Source organism: Chironomus tepperi, unplaced genomic scaffold (assembly GCF_022539635.2).
Source record: "Chironomus tepperi strain 1889 unplaced genomic scaffold, CSIRO-AGI_Ctep_v1 contig_13, whole genome shotgun sequence".
Classification (NCBI taxonomy): domain Eukaryota; kingdom Metazoa; phylum Arthropoda; class Insecta; order Diptera; family Chironomidae; genus Chironomus; species Chironomus tepperi.
In genome coordinates, this window is record NW_027226135.1 from 1670456 (window position 1) to 1696676 (window position 26221).

Consider the following 26221-nt stretch of genomic DNA (forward strand, 5'->3'; position numbering starts at 1 on the left):
ACTTAGGAAATTTATAACAAAAAAAAGTAAAAATAAAAGTAAAAAATTTATTTAAGCGAAAAAAAGTGAAATTTGTTTAGTGAAAAAACACAAAAAAACTTTAAAAACTATTTTCAAAAAAGTGAAAAATAAAAAAACAATTTTTTTTGTATAGAATAAAAAATTTAAAAAATTGAATTTTCTAATTTTAAAAAGTGAAAAAAAAAAATGAAAATTGAACTGAAAATTCAGAAAAGTGCGAAATAGGATATAAAAAAAAACTAGAAAATATTTAAAAATTTTCATACTAGAAAATTAAAAGAAAAAATTAATTTAAAGATAGAGAGAAGATTGATTCCCGAGCAGCACATGCTGATTTTTTGTCAACTTTTGGAACCAACATCGCTCATTAAAAATCCAAAAAAATAATCAAAAATATCCAAAATTCAAAAAATCATCATGTGTTGCTCGGGAATCGTAGTGTCATTCATATAGTAACCCATGGTGGTGGATGTACCAAAATGAGAAAAATTCTGTCTCTATCTTCCACTTTACATGAAATACATGAAATAGTGAAAAAAATTATGTAATTAAACCCGAGCAGCACATGTCGGTTGATTGGTTGACAATCTGGCAACAGGGAGACATGGGTAGGGTTGTCAATATTGGGGTCAAAGGGGACTTGAGATGAAAATGTCCTAAATTCTAGGATTACATACAATTTAGTCCCGGAAATTGAAGACCCAAGGCATGGCCATGACTAGGTTGCCTCTGACTAGGTTGCCTTGACTTGGTTGCTCTGACTTGGTATTCTGATTCGGTATCCTTACTAAGTACTCTATGTGCCCTGATTCAGTGCCCCGACCCCGTACCCCTGACACTACCCCATACCCTTCTCACCTCCCCCTCCACCCCTAATGCCAGCTCTTCAACCAATCAACCGCCATGTGCCCTATACTCGGTTATAAAGCATTTTGTGGCAAAAAAGAGAAAAAAAAATAGTGAAAAAAATAACGGAATCTTAAAATTCAAAAACTGAAACTCAAATTTAAAAATTTTTTATAATTTTTTGAAATATTTCAGTTATAAAAAAAGGAATTTTTTAGTTAAATTGAAACTATTTTAATTCTGTTATTATTTTTATGTTCCTTAATTCAATAATAATTATTAGTTAATGGGAATGTTGGTGGAAATGTCCAGCACTCAAAGGAACTGCTGGAAATTCAATTTTGAACTTGAAAAAATGCACTTTTTTATAATTTTTTTTTCTGACCTCCCAAAAAGTGCCACAAAATGTTGAAGTTAAAATAAATAAAATATTGAGTCTTATGTTGACTGGATTTGTCATTGATACTGACAGGCAATGAGCATGTGGAGTAGGCATGCAGCTTAAGGGTACGTAGACCAGTTGTGGGCAATCTTTGATTTTTCACGGCACTTACCTTGGTGGTAAATTTGGAACAAAATCGCACACTGCATACGGTTGATGGGATTTTCAAAAAACTTCCAGGTGTATATGGGTGTGATGCAACATATAAGTTGCCTATAACTGGTATAGACAGAGCATTTCAATTCATCTCAGGTGGCACATTAATTTGTCATGACACATAGGTTGTCCACCACTGATAAAAGATGTTTTGAGGGTGGGGATTTGGGGTTAAACCCTTCTTTTTTGAAAAATTCTTCAATTTTTTAGCGTTTTTCTTGAAAAATCCTCAAAAAATCGTAAAATTATCCAAGATTTTCCCCCTTTTTTCCTTGAAGAGTTGGAAGAAAACAAGTGTTGGACAACCTGTATGATGCGTCACTCCCATATACACCTAGAAGTTTATTGAAAATGCCATTTTACCTTATGCCGTGTGTGGTTTTGGTCCAGGCTTACCATAAAGGTTTTGAAGTGAAAAATCAAAGGTTGTGCAGCACTGGGGCCCAGATGCAGCTATCATAAATACATAGAACCATGCTCATTGTCTGTTAGGGTTAAGTTTCTCAAGAAATATTGAAGATTAATGACAATTGAGACAAACTTCTCGGAATTTCTGTTGTTTAAATCAGATTTGACTACAAACCCCTCAGGGGGGCCTCTAAGGGGGGTTCCTCAGAAGGGGGGTCTCTCAGAATTGGGTTAGAGGGTCTAAATGTAATAATTGAACAGACAGGCCCCAAAAACCCAACAACAACATTAAAAATTTACCCAAAATTAAGAATTAAACTTTAAAAAAAAGTGAAATTCCCATCCAAAAAAAAAACACAAAAAAACCTATAAATTTAAAATTAAAAAAACAAAAATTTAGCTACACAAGATGAAATAAAAAGCGCATATAAAAGAAGAAAAAATTTTTTTATAAAAAAAACTCGACGATTTAAAAAGTAAAAAAAAAGTGAAAATTATAAAGAAGAATTGTAAAAAAAAATTCTCTTTTCTTCTCTATTTGTTTTTATATTTAAAAAAAGTGAAAAAAAAAATTGTGTAAATAATTAAAGATGCATTATTATTATCATTATTATAATTATTATTATTATTATTATTTCAATATTATCATTATTAATATTATTTGTTTGTTTGTAATATCGTCCTAATTAGGAATTATAAATGGAAAAAAAATGAAGGAAAAATAAAAATTAGAATTTAAAAAATGAAAAATTGTCCAAATTTGGATGGAAAATTAATTTTGAAAAAAAATAATCTTTTATGGAAGATTTATTATGAAAAATATGCAAGAAATGAAATAAATTTCAAAAATTCCATTTTAATCTTCAGATTAATTGAAATTTGAAGAATTTAAAAAATCAAAATTTTTGATAGCTTTTAAAAATTTCACATTTTTTAGGAGATTTGAAATTTTTAATATTTTAAAATTTGAAATTATTTTTCAATTTAGAAATAGTTTTTAAAATTTGAAAAACTTGAAGTTTGAAATTTTAATTTTTGAAATTTTTAAATTTTGAAAACTTTTTAAATTTAAATTTGAATTTTGAAATTTGAAGTTTTTGAATTTTAAAATTTAAAATTCGAATTTTTTAAAATTTATGTTTTTAAAATTTGAATGTTTCAAATTTGAATTTTTACAAATTTGAGTATTTAAAAAATTCAATTTTAAATTAAAATTTGTTAAATTAAAAATTTTATTAAATTTTGAATTTTTTTAAATTTGAATTTTTTAAAATTTTGAAGTTTTTTAAATTTGAATTATTAATTTTTTTCAAATTTTTAAATTTAAATTTTTTCAAATTTCAATTTTTAAAATTTAAACTTTCAATTTTTAAATTTTTAAAGTTTCAAATTTTGATCTAAAAAAAATTTCAAATTTTCAATTTTCTCAAATTTTAAATCAAATTTCAAAATATTTTATATTTCAAAAAAAAATGTGAAATTTTTAAAAAACCTTTCAAAAAAAATCAAATTAAACAATTTTGCTTCAAAAACAAAAAACAATTTATATCCAAAATAAACAGAAGCGTAAAAATAAAAAAAAAGTAAAATTCAGATCCTAAAAAAACCTAAAAAGTTGACTAAAAAACTTCCAAAAAAAGCATTTTTACACGGAAGTTCATAAGCCAATAACATCAAAGAAAGAAAAGAAAAAAGAAAATTTTTATAAAAATTAAAATTAAAAAATAAATTTTTAAAAAAAACTTGTAAATAAAAAAATTTTTGTGCTCCTAAAAAAAAATTGCAAAAAAGTTGACGACAAAAAGAAAAGCGTGGAAAATTGCCCGGAAAAGTCATGAAAAACTTAAAAGGAAAGTTCGAAGAAAAAAAAGTCCTAATTTTTAGTAAATCAAATAAGCGATATGACGGTGAAAATATATATAATTTTTTTTTATAGATATTAAGGCAGATGAAAAATAAGAAAAAAAACCAATTGTGAATAGCTAGTTAGTAATTGTAAGTTGAATTAATTAATTAAATTAATCAATTGATGATAAAAAAAAAAGTAAATAAAAAGCTGCAAAAATAAAACAAAAAAACCAAGAAGAAACAGAGAAGAAAAAAGAAACTAAAAATTGCATTTTTTAATTATTTTTTCGGACATTTTTAATTTTCAGGATTGTTGATTTCAGGGTCCTCAAGGCCTAGTGATGCATTAGGGATGTATCGGATATCGTATGGAATTTCCCAAAACAAAACTACCAAATTTTTAACCTTTTCCTTGCATACTTGGATATACAAACCCTTCGGACAGTTTAATGGACTTACCTTGGAGTAGCGATGGTCTTCATCATGATGCCGACCCATACCTTGACGTGTGTTTGACTTAAGTCCAGATGTTGACTCAATTTGCCAACTCTCACTTGCCTCGTGTCGATTTTTTCCGATTTTCGCCAAATTCCTGGACTCTAGGATGAGTTCATCTTCCTCGAGGAGGCTCATTGAAATATCTTGATATTAAGCCTTTAAAAAAGTCCAAAAACAGTGGTCTTGTTGATGTTTGTCCCACTCTGGTGTGTCACAATGTTGATATTTTGTGAATTTTTGAATAAAATCTGATCCCTTGGCCTACTCTGTTTTTTTACCAAATTTGTATTAATTTTCAGTTTATCTTCTTAAACATTTGAAATGGCTGAGTAAGAAATGACTTAAAAGATGATAATAAGTTGTTTTCGACACTTGACTTATCAATCACATGTCTCAGTCTCATGATACTTATTTCCTCTTGTTTACTTGTTGTTTTCACCTTATTGAAAAAATTTAATAACCTTTAATTAAATTTACCAACTTATCAGAGATTAATTGGCTGCAAAATTTCCGCTCAGCGACAAAATAGTGTGACGAAGTTAAAATTTTGAATTGCTGACGAATTTATTCTGATTTCTGATTTCTGTTTATTAATTGTTCAGATGGCTGAAGTGGCATCAGTGATTTAATTAATTGTAGAATGTTGGCTTCGAAGTGCCAAAGTTCAAGATTCTTTTACAAGTCTTGTCTAATTTTCGAAGATCTTTTTCTATTTTGCTGTTCTAGCTGCGAAGCTCCATTACAGTATTGAATGCAGTTTTCAGCTGCTTGACATATAGTCTCAATTGCTTGGCATATACATTCAACATATCGATGTGTTGCTGCGTATATTGCAAGATACATCATGAAGTGTTAAGGTCTTAAATTCTTATGACATACTCTTGTCTTTGCAACATACAGGCAGACTCTGAATTAGACCATTTGATTGATCACAAAGTCTTGTCAATTTTAATTTCTTATTTAGAATTTGACTGATTATGTCAGTCAGAGATCCAAGAGTGCCAGCTTGACTCTGACTTGGTGTTGATTTGGTTTCGTAACATTATGCCACAGTTTTGCCAACCAGTGTTAGATTTTGAATCGATTAACCGATTTGTGCTATTATGAAAGGCTGAACATTAATAGATATAAGTTTGACAAATTGAAAAAAAACCCAAATACGTCATCAATAATAAAGAGTTAAGCTGACAACAACATCACAGAGTTGCCAAGGACCTTATCGACTGTTCTTATCACTCATCCATTTCGTCTTCAACTTTTTTCCTATAAAAACCCTGACTCAGCCTGCCAAGAAGCCATAGTTCAACAAAAATCAAGCAAGTATCATGAAGCACATCACAATCTTAGTTTTCATTATTTCGTATATTTCGGCATCGGTTTTACTTCGAAAAGTACACGACAAACAACTTTATGCACTAGAAGAGCCTGCAATTGATCCAAAAGCTGATTATGTCCAAGCCAGCATCAACAACACAACTTCATTATCCACCATCGAGTGCATCTTCGACATCACCAGCACAGGCTACCGTTGCAATGCCATAATCAACAATCCAACAGGAACTGACATTACATCCATAAGTGGACAGCACTTGCCTGGCAGAACTGACTCTGATGTCCAAATAGTCAGCATTTTATCACAAAATACTCGAAATTTTCCCGGAATTTTCTGTCGTCAATTTGGAAATGTCCGTGAAATTTCAATCATCCAAAGTAATTTGGAGCTTGTTGAGTCATCAGCATTTGCAGACTGTCGATCCATAGAGCAGATCATCATCAATGAGAACTTAGTGACGTCACTTCCTGCCAATTTATTTGCTAATTCACCAAGACTTTATCATGTGTCGTTCCTGTTCAATCAAATCAGTCAAATTCATGCAAATGCATTTGTTGGAACTGCCATTGAGTTTCTGGACTTTGGGAATAATTTGTTGACAGCTGTTAATCCACAGTGGTTTGTGCCAATAAGCAGCACGTTGAGAAGTTTGGATTTTTTTAATAATTTTATCAGTCAAGTTCCGGACGGCATTTTTTCGACATTGGCAAGGCTTGAGTTCCTGATGATTGGCATGAATGGCGTGCAGCTGGGCAACAATCCATTTTTGGGACTGACAAGCTTGAGGACTTTAGGTCTTGGACGGAATGGAATTCGTGAGCTGAATCCGTCGTGGTTTAGTCCAATTAGTCAGCTACAGGAACTGTTCCTGTGTGGAAATGCGCTGACTCAGCTAAGACCTGGAGACTTAGACTCACTCAGGAACTTGATTACTGTCCGATTTAATGGAAACAGCTTGTCAACTGTAAGTTTGGATGCTTTAGGGCCATCAATTGCAACTATAAGGAACTTACAGGTTCAACAGAATGGACTTACGTCATTTGATCCGAGAATTATTGAAAATACACCAAATTTACAGATTTTGATGCTTCAAGGGAATGTTTGTGTTGATCAGGATTTCTTGGATGTTGGGAATCAGAGGGATTTGGTGAGGGAAGCGTTGGGGGTGTGTCATGGGAATTTTTGAAGGTTTTTGTGATGTTTTGGTGAATTTAAATTGGAATAAATGAAGGTTTTTGAATTTTTAATGGATTTTTTTGTTTGATGATCTAATTTTGAGTAGTTTTGAGGTGGAATTTGAATTTTATGGAGGATGAAGAATTCCTGAATAGCACAAATCGGCTAATCAAACCAAAATCCGGTATCAGGTCAACTTCACTCTGGAATAGTGTCGAATTTGAACCAAAACAACCGATTCTGGCACTAAGTTAGAGTCAAGTCGACCTGCTATCAGATTTCGGATATTTTAATCAACTTGTGTTATTCAGGAATTGAATTCATTTGAAATATTCAATTCAAATTCACATTAATTCAAAGATGACTTGAATTTAATTGAGAAAAACTTGATGAACTTGAGTAAAGTGTGGTGGATTGAGTTCAAAAATTCAATTTAAATAGACTCAGTTTTTTATTTTAATTTACTAAATTCATCATTTTTATTTATTCATGTTTTTTCATAGTTTTTAATAGAGTTTGAAGTCAACTTAAAGTCATATTCATATTGAAAATATTAAAAAAATGCAATTATTAAACTAAAAATTGTAAAAAAATTAAAAATTTTTTTTGTAACAACAACAACCAAAAAAAAAAAAGAGAAAAAAAAGAAAGAACAAATAAAAGAAAAAGATTTTTAAAAATTAAAATTTAGATTTTAAATCCAAAAAATTTTAAAATTTCAAATTCGGAATGAAAATTTGGAAAAAATTAGAATTTGAAAATTTAAATTTACGAAAAATTGTAATTTTTGAAAAATTTCAGCTTTAAATTCAAAAATTCATCAAAAGTTGCTATTTTCTGCGATATTTTAATAAAAAAATATTTGAAAAGTTGCAACTTTAACTCAAATTTCTGACTATTGACCCAAATTTTGTGTAGATTTCAATTGACATTATTGAAATTTTAAAAATTAAAAATTTCAATTCAAAATGCTAGTCGACTTCAAACTCTTATTTTACTATAATTCTAAATTTTCACATTTACCTATTTATTTAAAATAAAAGGAACAAAAAGTATCTAAATATTTTTATTTTTGAAAAAAAAAATACTTTAACATGAATTAACTATTCTAAATATATTCATTTTATATCACCATGTCCTGAAAGAGTTTTGATTTTAAAAACTTCAAAAACACAAAAATTTCAAAAAAACGCCACTGTCAAAGCACAGCAGTTAGACTGCACAACAATTGTCATTTTGCTCATTTGGTCATTTCAAATTGTCAAGCATTTTAACGTGATCGATAGGTGCTGTAAGTAATTTATATGTTGAGGTAACAATGATTGATTTTGGCGCCACATTGTTATCCCTATAAAAAGTAATTAAAAATTTTCAAATTTGATAAAAATTAAAAAAAAAAATTAATAAATTTGTGGAAAATTTGCGGAAATTAAAAATTGAAAAAAAAATTTAAACTCAACTAATTTAAGTGTTAAATTGAACATGCTCTTCAAGGGTGTGTCCATGGAGTGTTGGAGGGTAGAAGGGGTGGTTGGGTGTCACCACAGTCTTCATCATCCCCAATTCCCCCAATTTTTGACAAAATTCTTCAATTTTTTAGGATTCTCTGAGATAAAACACCCAAAAACCCCCAACATTTTTGGGACAACCCTTCCCTCCCCTCAATGGTGGTTTGGGGTAAGGAGGGACAATTGAGAAATCATCTGGATACACCCCTGATGCCCCTAATGCAGCTACAAAAAAAGATAAAATTTCAATAATAAATCAGGCAAAAAATTAGAAATTTTCAACATTTTTGTTCCCTTTAACCATCTTCGAGTTTAAAATTGACCCAAAAATCAGTGAAGTTAGTCAGCCTAAAATGCAAGTCAGCCCCTGATGCATCAAGCATGAAATCATTCCGCAAAAGAGTCAAAAAAATGAATATCAACAAATTTAAACAGTCTTTTTGTCGTGAATTTATTCTATACAAATTTTAATTTAAGTCCTTAATGTCTGACTAAAGTCCTAACAGGTAAAGAGACTGCTTTTAGGTATTTCTGTACCATGTAAGCAGTCTCTTTGCCTGTTAGGGACGTTTCTTTGATTGTTTCTCTATTAAATTAGATGAGTTTATATGATCTAAACTAGGATTTTTTTTTGACTATTCTAAATTGTACATTCTATTCTACAAAATTAAAAATTTGTAATAATTTTAAATAAATGTTTTTTAAGTAATTTTTTGAGTGGTAATTACTGTCGATACAGTATCGAAGAATGACCCGGGGCGTTATGGGTGATTTGGAGTCACAAACAGTCGTTCTCACAAATTGATAATATAATTATATTGATATGAGGACTGTAATTTGAGCGTGAGTATGCTCATTGTCTGTTATGGTATTATAAACCACAATAGCTATTCCACAGTAACTACCACTCACGATTCAGCAGTTTTTCAGGAATTTCATTTCATTTGAATAGCACGATGAAGATTCCTACATTTTTTTTGGAAGAATTTTGTCTCAGATTGTCAAAAATTTGATTTATTTTAATTAAACTAACTGAACTTACTAACTTAGCTACTGTAAGTAAGTACGGATATATGTTCATCGTCTGTTGTGTCCAACTTATCATCAACTAAGCTTACCCGAAAAGCACAACACGGTTAATTCCTCAAAAATCCTACTCTAGGTTATCGTGACTATGACTTAGCGTTGGAATCGGATTCAGTTTAAATCTGGAACCAGGTTTGAGACACACCGACTTGGTTCCAGATTCTGGATTGATTAAGCATCGTGTGCAGTTTGGATATAGTTTAAATTACCAAGAAAGAACAACATGTTGAAATGACCAAAAACCAGACCAGCATGACTTTGATCCATAGACAGATTTGAAGAAATCTGACCAAAATTCAGAGTCAAATACACCTGAAGCCAGATTTTTGACCATTTTTACGCTGTGTGCCTTACGAGTAACTATCTGAGAGCACTTTACTCCTTGTGGTCATTGACTCGGTACAAACCTGACACTGCAGCTCTATTAGAGCATTGCTACTTATTGTGCCAACAGACTATCATGTAAGAATTAGCAACAGATCGTATAACACCAGAAATTAGCCTAGCCCATCAACACCTCAAAGACAAAATTCTTCCATAAATAATTTGCATAAATAAATTAAACTAGCTTTAAAAAAATGTCTAAAATGTGAACTGAACTTTTGTTTCCAAGCTGCATAAAAAATAATAAAAAAAAAATTTGCATTGCATTTGCCATAAAAAGACATCTAACAGTTAACTTTAAGTTTCATAGTTTTATAGTTTACATATCGAGATCGTCTTGCGAGTCAGCAATACCATTCAGCAACAGTCGTTGTTCCTTCTTCTTGCCACTCTTCTTGTTCCTCCTATTAGTCACACCATCCTCATCGTCCATCATTCTAAGAATCATTGCCTCATCAGATGCACCGGTTATTGGAGCTATTGAAATGTCACGGACGGCACGGAAATTACCACAATTATTGAGATGTTCGTTCTCTAGACGGAAGTAGTTCCAAATGAATCGTCGAAAGACTTCTAATGGCGCGAGGATTGATAACATGATGTCTGAGTCAATGTAACCCATTTCTATTAGGGACATTGAGAGCGTCCATCCAAATCGGAGAATGAAGTCTTCAACCATTGCGATGTAGTAGAACCACTAAGGGATATTGGATATAAATTAGGATGCTGGGCTACAAATTATGAGACAATGTGTACGGTACTGGAAATTGTTTTTTTTTTACCCAAAGGAGCACAAGTCGGTTGATTGACCTAAAACGAGGCACTAGGCTGGAGTGACTCTGACTTGGTGTCAAATGTCAGATTCAATTTGTGCTATTCGAGCATATTATCATACTCAATGTATCACTAAGCCCTACCAGCAAGAGTTCCTAATACCGAGACCGAGACAAAGACTCCCCAGCTAGTCACGGTCTTGGCCAACCAGTGAGGGTGTAAATCTTACCCACTACACATGACTCATGATCTTATACGGTACCAATCCCATATCCAGTACCAGAAACATTGTCTCTAGATCTTATTTCTTGACTTAATATTCCATGTCTTAGTGTAACTTACCGTGTTTGAGTAAACAATTTCGTCCCTCAAAAATTTATTCTCTCCTTCCATTGACATCAATCCCCAATCCATATAAACATCCTGTAAAATCAACACAAAAGATCATCAAATTAACCATTTTGGAAATTGAGAGCAGAGTGGGCAGGACTTTAATGTAAAGGTGCCTCCATTGAAGTCCGAAAATCACTTTGTTTTTGGGAAGCGACTCCATAGTGGATTCCGGACTCCAAAGTCCTGCCAACTCAATTTTAGACCTACTAACAAACTCTGGAAAAAAAAAATTAAAAATTCTACAAACCCATCCATAAGCATAACATGATGATACAATTGCAGATACAACCCATAAATAAAAGAATGGATTATGTGTTGACTTTGGGTAGCTTCCAGTCGTTGCCATTGTTATTGATGAGAAAATCACGACAAAAAATGATGATGCGTATTTAGCTGGGGGAAATACACAAATAGTCAATATAAATGTTGATAATAAGGTTTGTGTAGGTACAATATAGGCAGTATGGCCAAGATACATGGCTTCTGAAGCTATTTGATCTATTTTGACAACAAAAAGTCACACCATGATCTTCAGAAACAGCCAAAACTTACCAGCATTAGCCAAATGAGGAAAAGCCTCCTTCGTGTCACGAAAACGTCTCAAACATTGAGCCATACGGAAATATGCCGGCAACATTGCAACAATCGTTCGTATTACATACGATTCTGTGCATTGCTGTGGATCTGCAATCAAAATTACCAATTTTACATACAGTTGAATTATGATTAAATTATAAACTCACTTTCAGCCTTTGACCAATCACCATTTGTCGTGTAAAAGCAAAAGAAATACTGAAGATCCAAGAATGCAGGCACAATACTGTTCAACTGATCTGCAACCTAAGGAACAAGAATTTAGTGACATGATCCAGTGTTGTCCAACCTTTTTAAGCCACGGGCCACCATGATGGGCCACCGCACACAGCATCCGGTTCATGACATCTCTGGTGCCGTGACACACAGTTTGGACAGTCCTGACATTTTTAAGATCCCAAACTACTCACCCAGAAATCAGCAAAATTAACATAAAAGAATGGCGCACAAATCACACGACTAAGAATTTTAACCGTCCAGAATCTCGCCTCATGCCTGAATGTCTTTGTTGGATTAAGTAAGAACAGTGCCATAAAGATGTAAAGAAGTAATGGATTGATATATGCTGGAATGCTCAGTGCTGTACTAAACATAAATGACAGAACAGATATGCACCATAAGACACCAAAAACGGCTGCCAATTCCATTATGTGTTGCTCGGACAGATGACTTCGTGGATTAATTTCAAAAATAAGGACACTGTTGGGAATATGAGAATTTAGAGATTAGATTAAGGTGCTTAATATAGGTTAGGTGTAGGTTAGGTGTAGGTTAGGTGTAGGTTAGGTGTAGGTTAGGTGTAGGTTAGGTGTAGGTTAGGTGTAGGTTAGGTGTAGGTTAGGTGTAGGTTAGGTGTAGGTTAGGTGTAGGTTAGGTGTAGGTTAGGTGTAGGTTAGGTGTAGGTTAGGTGTAGGTTAGGTGTAGGTTAGGTGTAGGTTAGGTCTACTTACTGATTAACACCACACGATCTCCATCCATAAACATTTAACGACCATAGGAACAAAAACTCAATAACTAAGAATGGCGCACGGTAGAGCCTCATTGCTGACCTCCAAGTCTCATCCGGTGGCTTCTTAAACAATGTCGCAATTATAACAGACACAACAAGCACCAAAAATGCACCGGAAAACAGACCAACTTTAAAAGTTGTCCATGGACTCTGTTGTTCACCAAGTGGAGGCACTCGAAGTCGTTTCATTGCCTTTTGCCGGTCACCGGCTTCAATCTCAACAGTCACGACATTCTCAGTCTCGGTAATGAGTCGATCAATGTCCTTATTTGTATAGAAATGAGCTAGTTCAACATGATCTTGCCTCCATTTGGCACCAAAGTCAATATTAAGAAGCTTGTCGTGTTTTTTGAGGATTTTACGGAAGCCTGTAAAGTTGAGATTTTGATAATTTTGCAGCAGGACGAGGGACAGGTAAAATTCCGAAAATGCAAGCTTTAATTCCTGAATTTTACGGACATCCTTTTTCTTTCGTTGTAAAATATTTTTTCTTGATTTTTGAAATTTTTCCATTGATATGCCTTCATTCTGTGCCTCTGACAGTTCCGATCGTAGTCCAGCATACTTTCGAGTTGCTTCGGCAAGCTTTTCTGAATAAAATGTGTTGATTTTTGTTAATTCACTGTCGCAGTAGTTGAAGAATTGCTCATCAAATTTAGCAAAGTATCGGGTTAGGACTTCTGGGTCGGCTATTTCGGCACTTGGTGCTGCTTCTATTGCGTTGTAGAGCATTTGCTTCATTTCCTTGGGGAGAATAGATTATGAGTTAATTGAGAGACAATTCTAAACAAGACGAGACGACCCGAGACGATCCGAAATGACCCGAGACAATCCGAAATGACCCGAGGACGTTCCGAGATGACCCGAGACAATCCGAAATGACCCGAGACAATCCGAGATGACCCGAGACTATCCGAAATGATCACGAGACAATCCGAGATGACCCGAGGACATTCTGAGATGACCCGAGACAATCCGAGATGATCCGAGACAATCCGAGATGATCCGAGACAATCCGAGATGATCCGAGACAATCCGAGATGATCCGAGACAATCCGAGATGATCCGAGACAATCCGAGATGATCCGAGATGATCCGAGACTATCCGAAATGACCCGAGGACATTCCGAGATGACCCGAGGACATTCCGAGATGACCCGAGGACATTCCGAGATGACCCGAGGACATTCCGAGATGACCCGAGACAATCCGAGATGACCCGAGACAATCCGAGATGACCCGAGGACATTCCGAGATGACCCGAGGACATTCCGAGATGACCCGAGGACATTCCGAGATGACCCGAGACAATCCGAAATGACCCGAGGACGTTCCGAGATGACCCGAGACAATCCGAAATGACCCGAGATGATCCGAGGATACCCGAGAAGATCCGAGATGACCCGAAATGACCTAAAATGACCCGATAAGCTTCCTGAAGTGTCACCAAATACCAGATAGCCCATGATATTGAATTAGAACTATGGATCAAACTAAGAACCAGCTTCAAGTTACTCAACTCTATACCCATTTCCTTCAATACTGATCCAATTCCCATCTTAATCATCTTCTTCCCATCCACAATTCATTAATTTTCCTCTCAAAAACATCTTTAACCAATGAAAATGATTGAGAGAATCTTATCTCACATTTTCCTATAAACGCACATGTTTGTGTGCATTTTTAATCACCCTATATTATAATCAGCTGTTGTTCTGTATACTTATAAACAAAATATTTCTCAGATTGTCTTATTGGACATGCGCAGACTCGGAAAAAATGAAAAAATATAAAAATTCTAAATTTTCACAGATTTTCATGAATTTTGGGCTTGATTTTGGGTCTATTTTGTCAGGATTTATTTCATGGTGTGCCGACGGACTTGATGGACATAATTGGACATGAAACATAGCCTGATTTACCTCATAACTGATGTATTGCTTCCCTAAAAGTAAAATTACACAAAATTATTTAAAATATTCAATTTTTTGACTTTTTTGGTCCATTTAAGTCCAACTTACTCCATTCTGATGTAATATGAGTTGACAGGTGCTCCGCAAACTTCATTTTGACTCAATTTTTGGTGACTTTGCCGATCAATTTTTAATAAAAAAAAATATTCCAATGACTTTCAAAACATTACGCAGTAAAACTCACGACTACATTGCTTCTGTTCGCGTGTAATGCAAATTAGGATAAAAATATCGTGGATCGTGTATTGTTGTAGCCAATGAAATTTGAGAATTGTTGACTTTTTATCTTGGGAGCAATTTTTATCTGCAGATAGAAAAATAAATAAATTTGGGTCTTATTTTTGGTGTTTTGTTGATTTTGATGAAATATTATGACTGTTGTGAGAATTTGTGGGATTTATTTGGAATTGGAATTTTTGTGGATTGATTTTCAAACTTAAACCGGGAAGTTGATACTGAAAATGAAGCTTAAGCATCTAATAATATCGAAAAAAGACATTGAACCCTGCGTTGAACTTAGAACTTCCCGAAGTCTTAGCTTCGATAAATTTTCAAGATCGAGACTCGGATTAGGACCAGTACCGCGAATACAAGACCGAAAGGGACCCAGACCGAGTCCGAGACCAAAACTGTAACCAAGATCAGGACCGGCACCGAGATCAAGACCAAGACCGAGACTGAGATCGGTACCCAGATCGAGACTAAAAGGGAATTATTTAAAGACTCAATCTCAACGCATCTCAAGTTCGACACTGGGAATTTCTGGTCTCTGTCTAGTGAACCCTTGACTAACCAGAACTGTAAACCAAGGAAGAAAATCGGTAAGGCTGGTGTAATTCCCTCTTAGGTAAAATTTAAAAGGACCTAAATAAGAAATTTGTGAATGATCAGTCAAACTAATTGTGTCACATAAATCTGAGACCTTGAGTTCAACAGTTACAAATGACGATGTCTCTGGTGCCTTATAGCGATGTGCTCCCATAATAAACACTACGGTACTTAAAAGTGATTAATTTGCCTGGTTGAGTTCTGACAACGATTTGAGAAATCATGAAAAAATGAAGAATTTTGGCTATAAAAATCAGCTAAAATAGATTGAATATGTTCACATAGGAACAAAAAAACGTCTCAGTATTGAAATTGCCTTAAATCAAGCTAAACATAAGAAAGAACCTCAATAAGGAAATACCTTTCTATGAACTATGGATACGACAATTAATCCACTTTCACATTCACCCAGTTTTTAAGTATTATCTCTGCTAATATTTACATAATCAATCATACACGAAATGCTCGCTGATTCAAAGTTCACAAACCTTCAGTGAAATCAGACTCCAAATAAAGTGTAGTCTGAGCTCCTTTTGTGTCAGACTTGGCTAAAGTCAGGCCATTTGGAGTCTAGTAAAGTTCGACTCCGTAAGTCATTCCCATTCAGTCTTTATTTTCTCAATCAATCAACTAAATATCAACAAACTCACAGATTTTTCTTCAATTTCTAAATTAAAATTTTCCTTTAGCCTTAATTGATATTAATTTAAAGTTTCAATTGAAATAGACGTTCCTACAAGCAATCTATCGCCTTTCAACTAACGTTATCAAAAAAGTTGTTAACATTTATTGCTGAGAGATTGTCTTCTCGACTCAATTTTTTTACAACATTTCACAACTACAATTGAAATTTGTTATTTTTATTTAGAATGAAAAATAGGGGAAATAATTTTGAAGGGATGAAACTACGATGAATGAGATTTTTGGCGCTCAAAAAGTGATCAGCTGGAGTGGAATGTAAATATTGAAAAGTTTTAGTGATTTGTGATTGTTTTGAGATTTTTTGAGATTTAATTTGGAGGAAATTGGTGGAAAATTGTGATTTTTTTGAGTATATGATGACAAAATTGGGATATTAAGGAACATTTGTATTATAAAGTTCGACAATTTCAGTCATTATTGACCAAAAATTAATAAGTTCTTATTGTGAGATTCTTTCATCAAATCTGAGCCTTCAAACAAGCAATTTCGACCAAATTTCATCAAAATTTAAAGCATCTGGACACAAAATCAAGCAAAAAAATCAGGAATTATCACCAAAAATTGCAACACTTGACATTTGTTCAGCCATTAAATCAGACTCGACATCAGTCTCTCCAACTCTATAATGCGAGTCATCGACTTGCTTTATTTCAAATTTCTAGAACTAATTTTTTACATTTCTTGGAAATTGGACGGCCTTGTACATCAAGAAGAAGATATTAGAGATTTTGATTTTTTTTATTATAGTTTTGATGACTCAGGCTATATGACTGAGGAAAATATGGTCGACAACCTTTTTTGAAGCACGATATATACTCAGTAATTAGCAACATCTGAAATTAATCGTAGAAGTCCTGAGACTTTTTCCAAGCACATCAATTTACCGGGACATATAATTTACTTAACAGTCCAAAGTAGTCAATTCCTTCAAATCAACCCAAAATCCTCATCAAAACTTCAAAAACCCAAAAAGCATCCACAAAACCCCAAAATCCTCCTTCAAATCATGTCCCAAGTTCCAACCAAACAAGAAGAATCACAGCCAACTCTCATCAGAATCATCAACAACCCTGAATTCCACGACTCATCCAACATCAAACAAGAATGTGAAATTCACATCATCGACTTTGCAAGGATCTCAAAAATCCAGCCAAAAATCTACGACGAATATAAATTTGACAGAATCAAGTCAGAACCAGAGCTGGAAATCATCGATCATCTAGAAAATGAAGACATCAAGGAACCCAAAAATGCCTCAAAATTGAAGGTTTTTGAGATTTACAGCAACTTCCAGCGACTTGAAGCCTCAAAATGGCAAGAAAATGTCATAAATAAAATAACTCAAAGAATTTTTTGTGAATATTGTGATAAAAGCTTCAGAAATGAGCATGGCTTGATCCGTCACATGGCAGTAAGGCACAAAAATGTCATCAAAAAGCCATCAACCTTAATTTGTGATTTATGCGGTAAAATTTGCTCCGACAAGTCCAAAATTCTCGTCCACATGAAGTGCCATCAAACTAAAATTACATGCAAAATATGCCAGAAATCAGTCATTCCAGTCTGCCTTAAGCAGCACATGCGGGAGATCCATGGACAGCATCCAAAGTACAAATGTCCATTATGCTCAAAAATCTACAATTCGGAACTAAAATTTAAGCAGCACACAAAGACACATGTCAAAAAATTTGAATGTAAAATTTGCAGCAGAATCTTTTCAGCACCATACAGGTACAAGCAGCACATGATGTGGCATGAGGATTCAAATGCATTTTCATGTAAAATTTGTGGTAAAAGTTTCAATCGGAAGGCAAACTTGAGTGAGCACCTGAAGATCCACAACAAGGAAAATGCCAAAAATTTCAAATGTAAAAAATGCAATTTTACGACAATTTATTCAAAAACATTAAAATATCATTTGACGAAGCATGAGAAGCAGGAACAGAGGGAGAAAAAATTAAAAAATTCAAAAACGGCTGTAAAATGTGAAATTTGTTCGTTACTTTATGTCAATAAGACTGCACTTAAAAATCATATGAATATTGTACATTGTAAAGTTAAGTTTAAATGTGATTTATGTGGGGCTGATATGAAGGTTAAGGGAAGTGTTTATAGGCATATGAAGAGGTTTCATCTTAAATGAAGGTCACTGTATCATTTACGCTCCTGACATATGTGGATCTGACCTTAAAATCAATGAAATTCAACTTAAGACTAGAATCACACCATAAAATTGATGAAATCCACCAACAAGCAAGATGAACGCTGCCATAGGATCGAATTTTTGGCCATTTCTACTTCCATGTGCCTTCCTGGTTAATAAATGATCGGAAGTCATGACTAGAATGTTAATCTCTAACAGACAATGAGCATAATCTAGTAAATGAACGAAAACATGTGTAGAGCATTTAATCAAATACTGATGGAACCTTTCATAATGGACTGTGAGTTGACTTGATTCCTGGCAAATCGAGTTTAATTTGTATTATTTTATCAATAAATCAGATTTAAAATGCCAAAATTAAATGATTTTTTTAATTTTATTATTTCAGTGTATTAGGGTAATTTTCAGAAATTATGCAATCTACTTAGGATTGGTTCACACTTTCCTGATTGACACGCTTCATCCCTTGCGGTTAATTGATTAAAGCATATCCGTATCTCGACCCTCTCCCAAGGGAATTCTATATTGCCACAAATAGACCTGAAACAACTATCACAGTTCCACAATGTCTCAGTTTCAATCTTAATCTCAAACAGTCAGGACACCTTCATGCTTTGCCGTTAACAAGGCCACCAAGGAAGGTAAATTGCGACCATCCCCTAACCTGCAAGGGAAACGGACGTTAAAACTCACTAACTGTGCTTTAGTAACTTTTTTGTGATGCAAGGAATTCCGTTAGAGGCAAATATTGTGCTCTTAAAATCAGATCAAGCTGAAAGCTACGCTCAATGGGATTACCAGGTATATTTAGGGTGAGTTAGTTCTCGAGAGCATGCGATTTCCCTGTTAGTTCAAGTTTAAATGACTGCTTGTTAGAAGTGTCCACCTTATGTTAACCTGAAGCTTCTTGTGCAACTACATCCCACTTTGTTACCTTAGATTGACTGTCTTTCTCAAAAGAGATTGTTGCATGCTCAATATGACATAAATGATCAATCTTCTAATTGATGAAATACATCATGATGACCTCATCAACCTCAAGATCCCAAAACCCCATTCCTCTCCCCAACATCATCATCTCCAACATCCTCAACACTATCCAAAAACACCGGTTTCATTTTAGCTAATCCATCCAGCAAATCCTTCGTCTCCGGATGATTTCCATGAACTTTCCTCAAATGTAACCTATAATTGTCCTTATTACATAGTGACGCACCACATCCATCAATTTGACAATAAAATCTCGACTTTTGATGAACAACCTCAATGTGTCGTGTCAAGTTCCTCTTTTTATGATAACTGACGTCACAAAATTTACAAATAAAGTCTTTCTTGCCTGTGTGCATCTTCAAATGATCTCGATAGTGAGTCTTAATGACAAACTTCTTGCCACATCCTTCATATTCGCAGACGATCTTCCTCTCTTTATGATTCGTCCGGACATGCTGATAAAGTGAAAATCCCGTCCGAAATAAATCACCACAAAATTCACATGGAACAATTTTGCATTCATGTATGCTGATGATGTGTCGCTTAAGTGCTGCATTTGTGTTGTATTCGTTGCCACATCCTTCATATGTGCACTTGTACCGGACACCGTCATGCTTAGCGTCAATGTGTTCCTGCAGTAAATGACTTTGTTTGAAGGTTTTGGCACAGATTTCACAGATAAATTCATTGATTGGCTGGTGATGCATCTTGTTGTGGAAGTAAAGGCCGTGCTTGCTGTAGAATGACTTGCCACAGTTTTCGGGACAGGTGTAAGGCTTGATTTTGAGGTGGATCTTCATGTGACATTCGAGGGATGATTTTTGGTGGAATTTTTTGAGGCATAAGTCACAGATGAATGTGTTGTGGACGGAATGCTTTTGGGTGATGTGGTCTTTGTAGTTGGATTTGAGGATTGGACGGTTGCAGTCGGGGCAGATTAGTTTGCCGTTTTTGGTTGTTGATAGGTGGGAGAAGTCGTCGGTTTGGGGTTCGGATTCGGGGTTTTTGTTGGAATTTTTGGGTGATTTTTTGGATTTAAGATGAGATTCTTGAGGTTTTGATGATTTTGGATGAGAATCTTGGATTTTTGAGGATTTTGAATGGGATTCTTGAGATTTTTTGGCTGACTTAGGCTCATCATTGATGACTTTTTTACACAGTTTAGGAATTGCAACTTTTGTGACTTTTAATTTCTTCGATTTAGGTTTTGTTGGCAATTCTGTAACAATTTCAGCTACTTTTCGCTTTCTTCCTCGATTACTGTTGGGTTTCGAGTCATTTTTCATTAAATCTACTCCAAAATCCTTTGGAACTTGATCACTTTCTACTTCAAATTCCTCAGTTCCAATCTTAATTTCAGACACAATTGTCTGATCTTCATGTTTAAGTGGATTGTCTTGTGATATGTTATTCATCAATTTCATTTCATTTTCTGCAAGTAGTTTGACATATTCTGTGGTTGATTGAAGCTTGTCTTTGCATTCCTGACATATCAAATTTGAGTGGATTGTTGAATTTACGAGCTGAAATGTAGAAAAACGAATGGAATTGTGAAAATTGTTTTTATTTAGGATTCGTTAAGAATTGCAGGCTGTCAGCCTTCGAAGAACTACAACGTACAGTCTAAAATTTTTGACCGAACTCTATCATTATTCATTCGATATCATTCAGAAGCGTAGCAAGGAAAGATTAAAAGAATACTCAATTCTCGGAAGGAAGAAGCTCGTGTCTCCAAAGGCTTCCCATCACCCTGGCTACGCTCCTGGAGTCTCTATCATCAATATCATTTTCCGAAAGGTATAAGACGTAGAAATTTCTTACCTGAATATTAGTCAATAAATAGAAATTTCTCCTAGTTTCATCACAGATTTCTATCAAATTGTCACTCTTGATGGAGCAAATCCTGCAATATTTAGGTTCCATGTTTATTTTTTTAAAATCACGCATTTATTTTATAAAAATTTGAAAATTTTGTATTTTAAATTTGTAAACATTCTGTGTTATGTTTTTGAGTTTGTTTATGTGCAACAGAACCATTGAAATGTTAAATAATCCAAACATTTGCAAGGTTCTGAATGGGATTTAAAAATTAAAGATCTAAGCATCTTGGGAGCTCAAATTGACTGCAGAGAGCAAGCTTGATGGTGATGTTCATCGATAGTTAATTTTCATGAGCTCAACAGCAACTATGATGATTCTTATAAGCGGTAAATAATTTACGGATGTTTCCAAAATTTAAATAATTCAAAATTCATCATTTTTATTGCAATTGTTCCAATAAAATATTTTCTTTTTTTATTATAAATTAAATTCCGTTACATCCTCAATTCCCAAATGGCACAAGTTGATTGATCGTTTTAAAATCCGGGTTCAAGCCAGCGTGACATTGAGCTAGTCTCTCAGGCTTATAACCGAATCCGACTTCAAGTTTTAGTCACTCAAGCTTGAGCCCGGATTTTTGATCGATCAATCATTTTGTGCTATTCGGCATTGGTCGATTTTGTTCAAAAATGGCAAAAAATTGACCAAATTGCAATCCACAATTTAATCCAAAAATCCACAATCAACTGCATGCTTAAAGATGTTAGCCAATCGTCTTTGATCATTTTCATTTTCAAGTCTCTTCAATATCCAAACATCCGTAATCGGAACTGCATCATCACCTTCTATTTGATCCAAATCAGCAGTCTCACTGTCATCCATAAGACTGAATGGAATTGACTCAATTCCCATACCGACACCGAATTTGCCGAACTGCTTCATTTCGTTCTGGAATTTGGGAGAAAATTGTCAATTTTTAGGGATTTTTTCAGACTGTCCAGGGACATAGTCAGGCTTGAGTGAGGCTTAGGGATGCTGATACCCCTACTGATGTGCCTTACCACACAGTATGGACAATCCTGACCTTCAACTCACCTCCAACGCCGAATATGGAAACAAAAATTCCGGATTTGATCCAAAATCCTTAATAATGTCACTCAAACTTGTGTGATAAGTCTTCATCAGGTCATCATAATACTGAACCCTCAATTCCTCACTTGTGCACGAGTACAAAAAGAACGTTATGTCCAATGCCGGCGATGCATATCTCGACAGTTGAAAATCAATCATTTTTGCCTTAACTGGAATGTCCTTTCCATTTGTGTTGATTGTATGGACGAGGAAGTTTGGTGTCCAGCCTGAAAATTAGAGGAATTTGGGCATTAAGGCAGTTATAGGCAGTCTGGCCAGTGGCATGGTGCACTTTGGTAGGGTAAGATGCACATGAGAAGGAATAGGAAGGAATAGGAAGGAATAGGAAGGAATAGGAAGGAATAGGAAGGAATAGGAAGGAATAGGAAGGAATAGGAAGGAATAGGAAGGAATAGGAAGGAATAGGAAGGAATAGGAAGGAATAGGAAGGAATAGGAAGGAATAGGAAGGAATAGGAAGGAATAGGAAGGAATAGGAAGGAATAGGATGGAATAGGAAGGAATAAGGAGCTACATACTGGATATTAAGGCACAAATACTCACAATCACCATGTCCAAGGACACTATATCGATTCCTGGTATGCGCCAGCTGCACCATCTTATCAAACAAGCTTCCTTCCGTCAGGAACTTCCTCGCCTTCACCTCAACATCAGTTCCACCATAAATCTTACAAACTGCATCCATAGCAATGTCAATTTGCTTATTAATAAAGTCATTATACCAAGGCTTAAGTCTATCTGAATAGTAAGTCTCCTCAAGTGCCGCTGCCATGTCCTCAAACATCTTTGGACTCTGATCGCGAATGATAAACGACAATCCATGGAATCGACCAAGTGTCTGCATGATCAGTCGACATAAATTAATGTCCATAGCTTGTTGACGTGATGTTGTGTGATAGCCGCACATGTTTAAATTTTCCATAACCAGGAAGTCATTTTCACCGTCCAGATGGGACACAAGGCACACTGACATCTCATTGAATGGATATTTTGCGTCCTTTTTGACTGACTGGAACTCGATGAATTTGGATATGACGGAATTGTAGAAATTGATTTCATTACGGAAGAAGTCAGCTGATCGGAAGGTTTTGCGACGGGCGATGCTCTTTGGGGATGTTTTGATGATGACGTGGACGTCGAAGGAGTTCCTGCATTTGGAAAAATCCATGAAATTATGGCGAAATTCAGTAATAATCCACAACTTACCCCTTGTCATCCACACCAGTCACAACAACTTTATAGACCACACTCAAGTATCCATCACCTTTCTTACCGGCATTTCCTTCAAATGCCCACGATGTGTACTTAACACCGCCAAATTTCCGAATGATTTCATTCATATGCTCTTCGGTAAAGTTCGGTGAAATGAGATCGAGTGACATTTTTTGGATGGAAAATTGAGCTTTTTTTAGTGCTGTGAATTTGAAGTTATCTAGAAATTGATAAGGAATCATGGAATTATTGAATATTGTGGATATGTGTTGTTTTTTGGGAATTGGGGGGTTATAGATAAGGAATTGATTGGTTGATAGACTTGATCTAGACGTATGACACACCTGCATCTTTCCAAGACAAAAAAGCGACCAAGCAACTGAAAGGCTAAGCGTTCGAGTGACTGAGCAACCGAATGACTGAGCAACCGAGTGACTGAGCTACCGAGTGACTGAGCAACCAAGTGACTGAGTGACCGAGTGATTGGGCAACCGAGTGACTGAGCATCCGAGCAACTGAGCAACCGAATAACTGAGCGACCAAGTGTCTGAACTGCATAAAGACTGAGCAATCGAATGACTGAGCAACCGAATGACAGAGCAATCGAGTGACTGAGCCACTAAGTGACTGAGCAATTTAGTGATTGAGCAACCGAGTGACTGAGCAACCGAATGACTGAGCGACCAAGTGTCTGAACTGCATAAAGACTGAGCAATCGAATGACTGAGCAACCGAATGACAGAGCAATCGAGTGACTGAGCCACTAAGTGACTGAGCAATTTAGTGATTGAACAACCGAGTGACTGAGCCACTAAGTGACTGAGTGACCTAGTGACTGAGCAACCGAGTAACTGAGCAACCGAATGACCGAGCAATTGAATGACTGAGCAACCGAGTGACGGAGCGACTGAGCAGCCGAGAGAATGAGCGATCGAGCGGCTTAACGACCGAGCGACTGAGCGATTTAATGACATAGCGACTGTGCGACATGATCTGGATTAAATCACATTTTGTTCAGTTTCTAATTCCTATTTGTCCTTGACATTTGTAATTTAAGATACAAGACAAAATCATCAAAACCTTAAAAACTCAAACTTTCTACAAAACCAACTTTTTAAATCCTCAAATAACTCACTACATCAATTAATGTCAATAAACATCCACTTACATCAATAGCTGAACAATAAATGGAATTTTACAAGTCTAAACTTCCTCAATCAAATTCACTTGACTTGATGAAAATCTAATTGCACACAAGTGTCTTATTATTTAATAATTTACTTACCGTAGTGACGTGGCGGTAGTTTGGCGAGAACTTATCGATAAGACTGCTTAACAAAAAAATATTAGAAAGCGACAACATTCACAATCAACTAACAACGTCCGAAATGCGACAGACGATAAGTTGAAATGAGCGAAACTTGAAAGATTTTTTTTGTTGTTTTGAAATATTCTCACGAATACAAATGTAGGATGTAGAATTGCAAACAGCTGATTGATACGTGGAGTAATGTTAGTGATAAACAATGAGGATGAGATATAAAGAAGATTGCGGAATTGTGGGAAAAAGAGGGGAATTTGGTGGATTTTGAGGGTTTTGGAACTTGACAGCAAGTCAACTTAACTCAATTTAGTTAAATTTTACTAGTGTTTAAAATTTTTAATTTCACTCTTGAGAGCGAAAATCAAAGGAGTCGAATTGAATAAAAAAACTCTTATTTTTATTTTACTCTTGAGCGAAATTGATCAATTTTCCTCACGCTCCTGAGAGCGAAATTTTTTATTTCACTCCAAAAAAATTTCACTCCCAGGAGCAAGAGTGAAATTCTGAATTTCGCTCTCAAGAGCAGGAGAGAAATTGAATGTATGGAAAATATTTTGGTGGTTATTGGCCGTTATTGGCAATTATTTGATTGTTTCCGAAATCCAGAAAGGTAACTTTCTTTTATGTTTGAATCCAGGTTGTCATTTTAAGTATTAGACATGAACTTTTAAGGTCTGGAAGTACTTCCTTTTACCATTTTTCTATGCCAAAATAACAAACTGTATGAAAATTTTCAAAAGGAAGACAATAATGATGCAAAAGTTGTGCTATTGCAAAGTTTGCTGTAAAATGACAACCTTGTGTATTTGGAAGTGAGGAACTGACTATATCCAGTGCCTGAACTTCCAAAAACTTCATTTTCTTAAATATCGATCCTAATTCCATTTTTGAACTTTTTTGAAAAACATGTGGAACCGACCACTTCCGTTAGTTCCAGCACGAATTTTGATGCTTCTATCCACTTTAGATGATCCATATTACTCAATAGCCCAATAAAATGTTCAAAAAAGTCACCTATTTCCTTTGCAATTCCAGTAAGAAATATCTTATAACGAAATTCTCAAGAAAAAATGATATTAAGCATAGGAATCATTGACTTTTTGAACATTTTATAGGGCTATTGGGTAATTTGGATCATCTAAAGTGGATAGAAGCATCAAAATTCGTGCTGGAACTAGCAGAAGTGGTCGATTCCGCATATTTTTCAAAAAAGTTCGAAAATGTTACTGGGATCGAAATTTAAGAAAATGAAGTATTTGGAAGTTCAGGCACTGGATATAGTCAGTTCCTCACTTCCAAATGCACAAGGTGGTCGATTTTAGAGCGAACTTTGCAATAGCACAACTTTTGCATCATTATTGACTTCCTTTTTGAGAATTTTCATACAATTTGTTATTTTGGCATAGAAAAATGGTAAAAGGAAGTACTTCCAGACATTGAAAGTTCATGACTAATTCTTAAAATAACAGCTTGGGTCCAAACATAAAAGAAAGTAACCTTTCTGGACTCCGGAAATAATCAAATGATTGCCAATAACGGCCAATAATCACCAAAATATTTTTCCATACATTTAATTTCGC

The 26221-nt window shown here is 34.8% G+C and overlaps 4 protein-coding genes and 1 long non-coding RNA gene across 6 annotated transcripts; 1 reads left to right on the forward strand and 4 right to left on the reverse strand.

Annotated features, from left to right (window-relative positions):
* Window positions 1-5544: 5544 nt before the first annotated feature.
* Window positions 5545-6738, forward strand: LOC139089962 (leucine-rich repeat-containing protein 15-like). The gene has a single exon (XM_070639631.1). The coding sequence runs from the start codon at window positions 5545-5547 to the stop codon at window positions 6736-6738; it is 1194 nt and encodes a 397-aa protein (XP_070495732.1).
* Window positions 6739-7831: 1093 nt separating this feature from the next.
* Window positions 7832-16106, reverse strand: PXo (P[[i]]-sensitive XPR1 orthologue). 2 transcript variants are annotated; one of them, XM_070639841.1, is made up of 11 exons: window positions 15928-16106; window positions 14498-14753; window positions 14399-14421; window positions 12418-13220; window positions 11878-12166; window positions 11617-11713; window positions 11426-11557; window positions 11121-11266; window positions 10823-10903; window positions 10030-10403; window positions 7832-8076 (listed from the first exon to the last, which is right to left on the reverse strand). In XM_070639841.1, the coding sequence occupies exons 2-11, from the start codon at window positions 14541-14543 to the stop codon at window positions 7977-7979; spliced, it is 2091 nt and encodes a 696-aa protein (XP_070495942.1). In that variant the 5' UTR covers window positions 14544-14753; window positions 15928-16106; the 3' UTR covers window positions 7832-7976. The 2 variants fall into 2 exon arrangements, with proteins under 2 accessions (XP_070495942.1, XP_070495934.1); XM_070639833.1 differs by having other exon boundaries at window positions 15766-16106.
* A 2394-nt stretch (window positions 16107-18500) lies between these two features.
* LOC139090146 (uncharacterized) lies at window positions 18501-19132 on the reverse strand. Its single transcript, XR_011544357.1, has 2 exons — window positions 19078-19132; window positions 18501-18807 (listed from the first exon to the last, which is right to left on the reverse strand). It is a non-coding gene; the product is annotated as an uncharacterized lncRNA (long non-coding RNA).
* A 33-nt stretch (window positions 19133-19165) lies between these two features.
* LOC139090143 (zinc finger protein draculin-like) lies at window positions 19166-20653 on the reverse strand. The gene has a single exon (XM_070639854.1). It carries the CDS (start codon window positions 20555-20557, stop codon window positions 19181-19183), a length of 1377 nt encoding a protein of 458 aa, XP_070495955.1. The 5' UTR covers window positions 20558-20653; the 3' UTR covers window positions 19166-19180.
* Window positions 20654-21437: 784 nt separating this feature from the next.
* Window positions 21438-24756, reverse strand: LOC139090307 (uncharacterized). The gene is made up of 5 exons (XM_070640072.1): window positions 24603-24756; window positions 23312-23537; window positions 22649-23253; window positions 22050-22312; window positions 21438-21902 (listed from the first exon to the last, which is right to left on the reverse strand). Exons 2-5 carry the CDS (start codon window positions 23485-23487, stop codon window positions 21678-21680), a joined length of 1269 nt encoding a protein of 422 aa, XP_070496173.1. The 5' UTR covers window positions 23488-23537; window positions 24603-24756; the 3' UTR covers window positions 21438-21677.
* Between the last annotated feature and the right edge of the window lie 1465 nt (window positions 24757-26221).

Excerpts from the sequence above, each read along its gene's own strand:
- LOC139089962 (XM_070639631.1), top strand. The coding sequence starts at position 5,545 with ATGAAGCACATCACAATCTTAGTTTTCATTATTTCGTATATTTCGGCA.
- PXo (XM_070639841.1), bottom strand. The coding sequence starts at position 14,543 with ATGAAGTTTGCGGAGCACCTGTCAACTCATATTACATCAGAATGGA. Across the intron at positions 13,221-14,398 it reads AGCAATACATCAGTTATGAG|GAAATGAAGCAAATGCTCTA; the intron begins GTAAATCAGGCT and ends ATTCTCCCCAAG. Across the intron at positions 12,167-12,417 it reads AGATCGTGTGGTGTTAATCA|TGTCCTTATTTTTGAAATTA; the intron begins GTAAGTAGACCT and ends TATTCCCAACAG.
- LOC139090143 (XM_070639854.1), bottom strand. The coding sequence starts at position 20,557 with ATGAAATTGATGAATAACATATCACAAGACAATCCACTTAAACATGAA.
- LOC139090307 (XM_070640072.1), bottom strand. The coding sequence starts at position 23,487 with ATGTCACTCGATCTCATTTCACCGAACTTTACCGAAGAGCATATGAAT. Across the intron at positions 23,254-23,311 it reads ACTGGTGTGGATGACAAGGG|GAACTCCTTCGACGTCCACG; the intron begins GTAAGTTGTGGA and ends TTCCAAATGCAG. Across the intron at positions 22,313-22,648 it reads TGTCCTTGGACATGGTGATT|GCTGGACACCAAACTTCCTC; the intron begins GTGAGTATTTGT and ends TCTAATTTTCAG.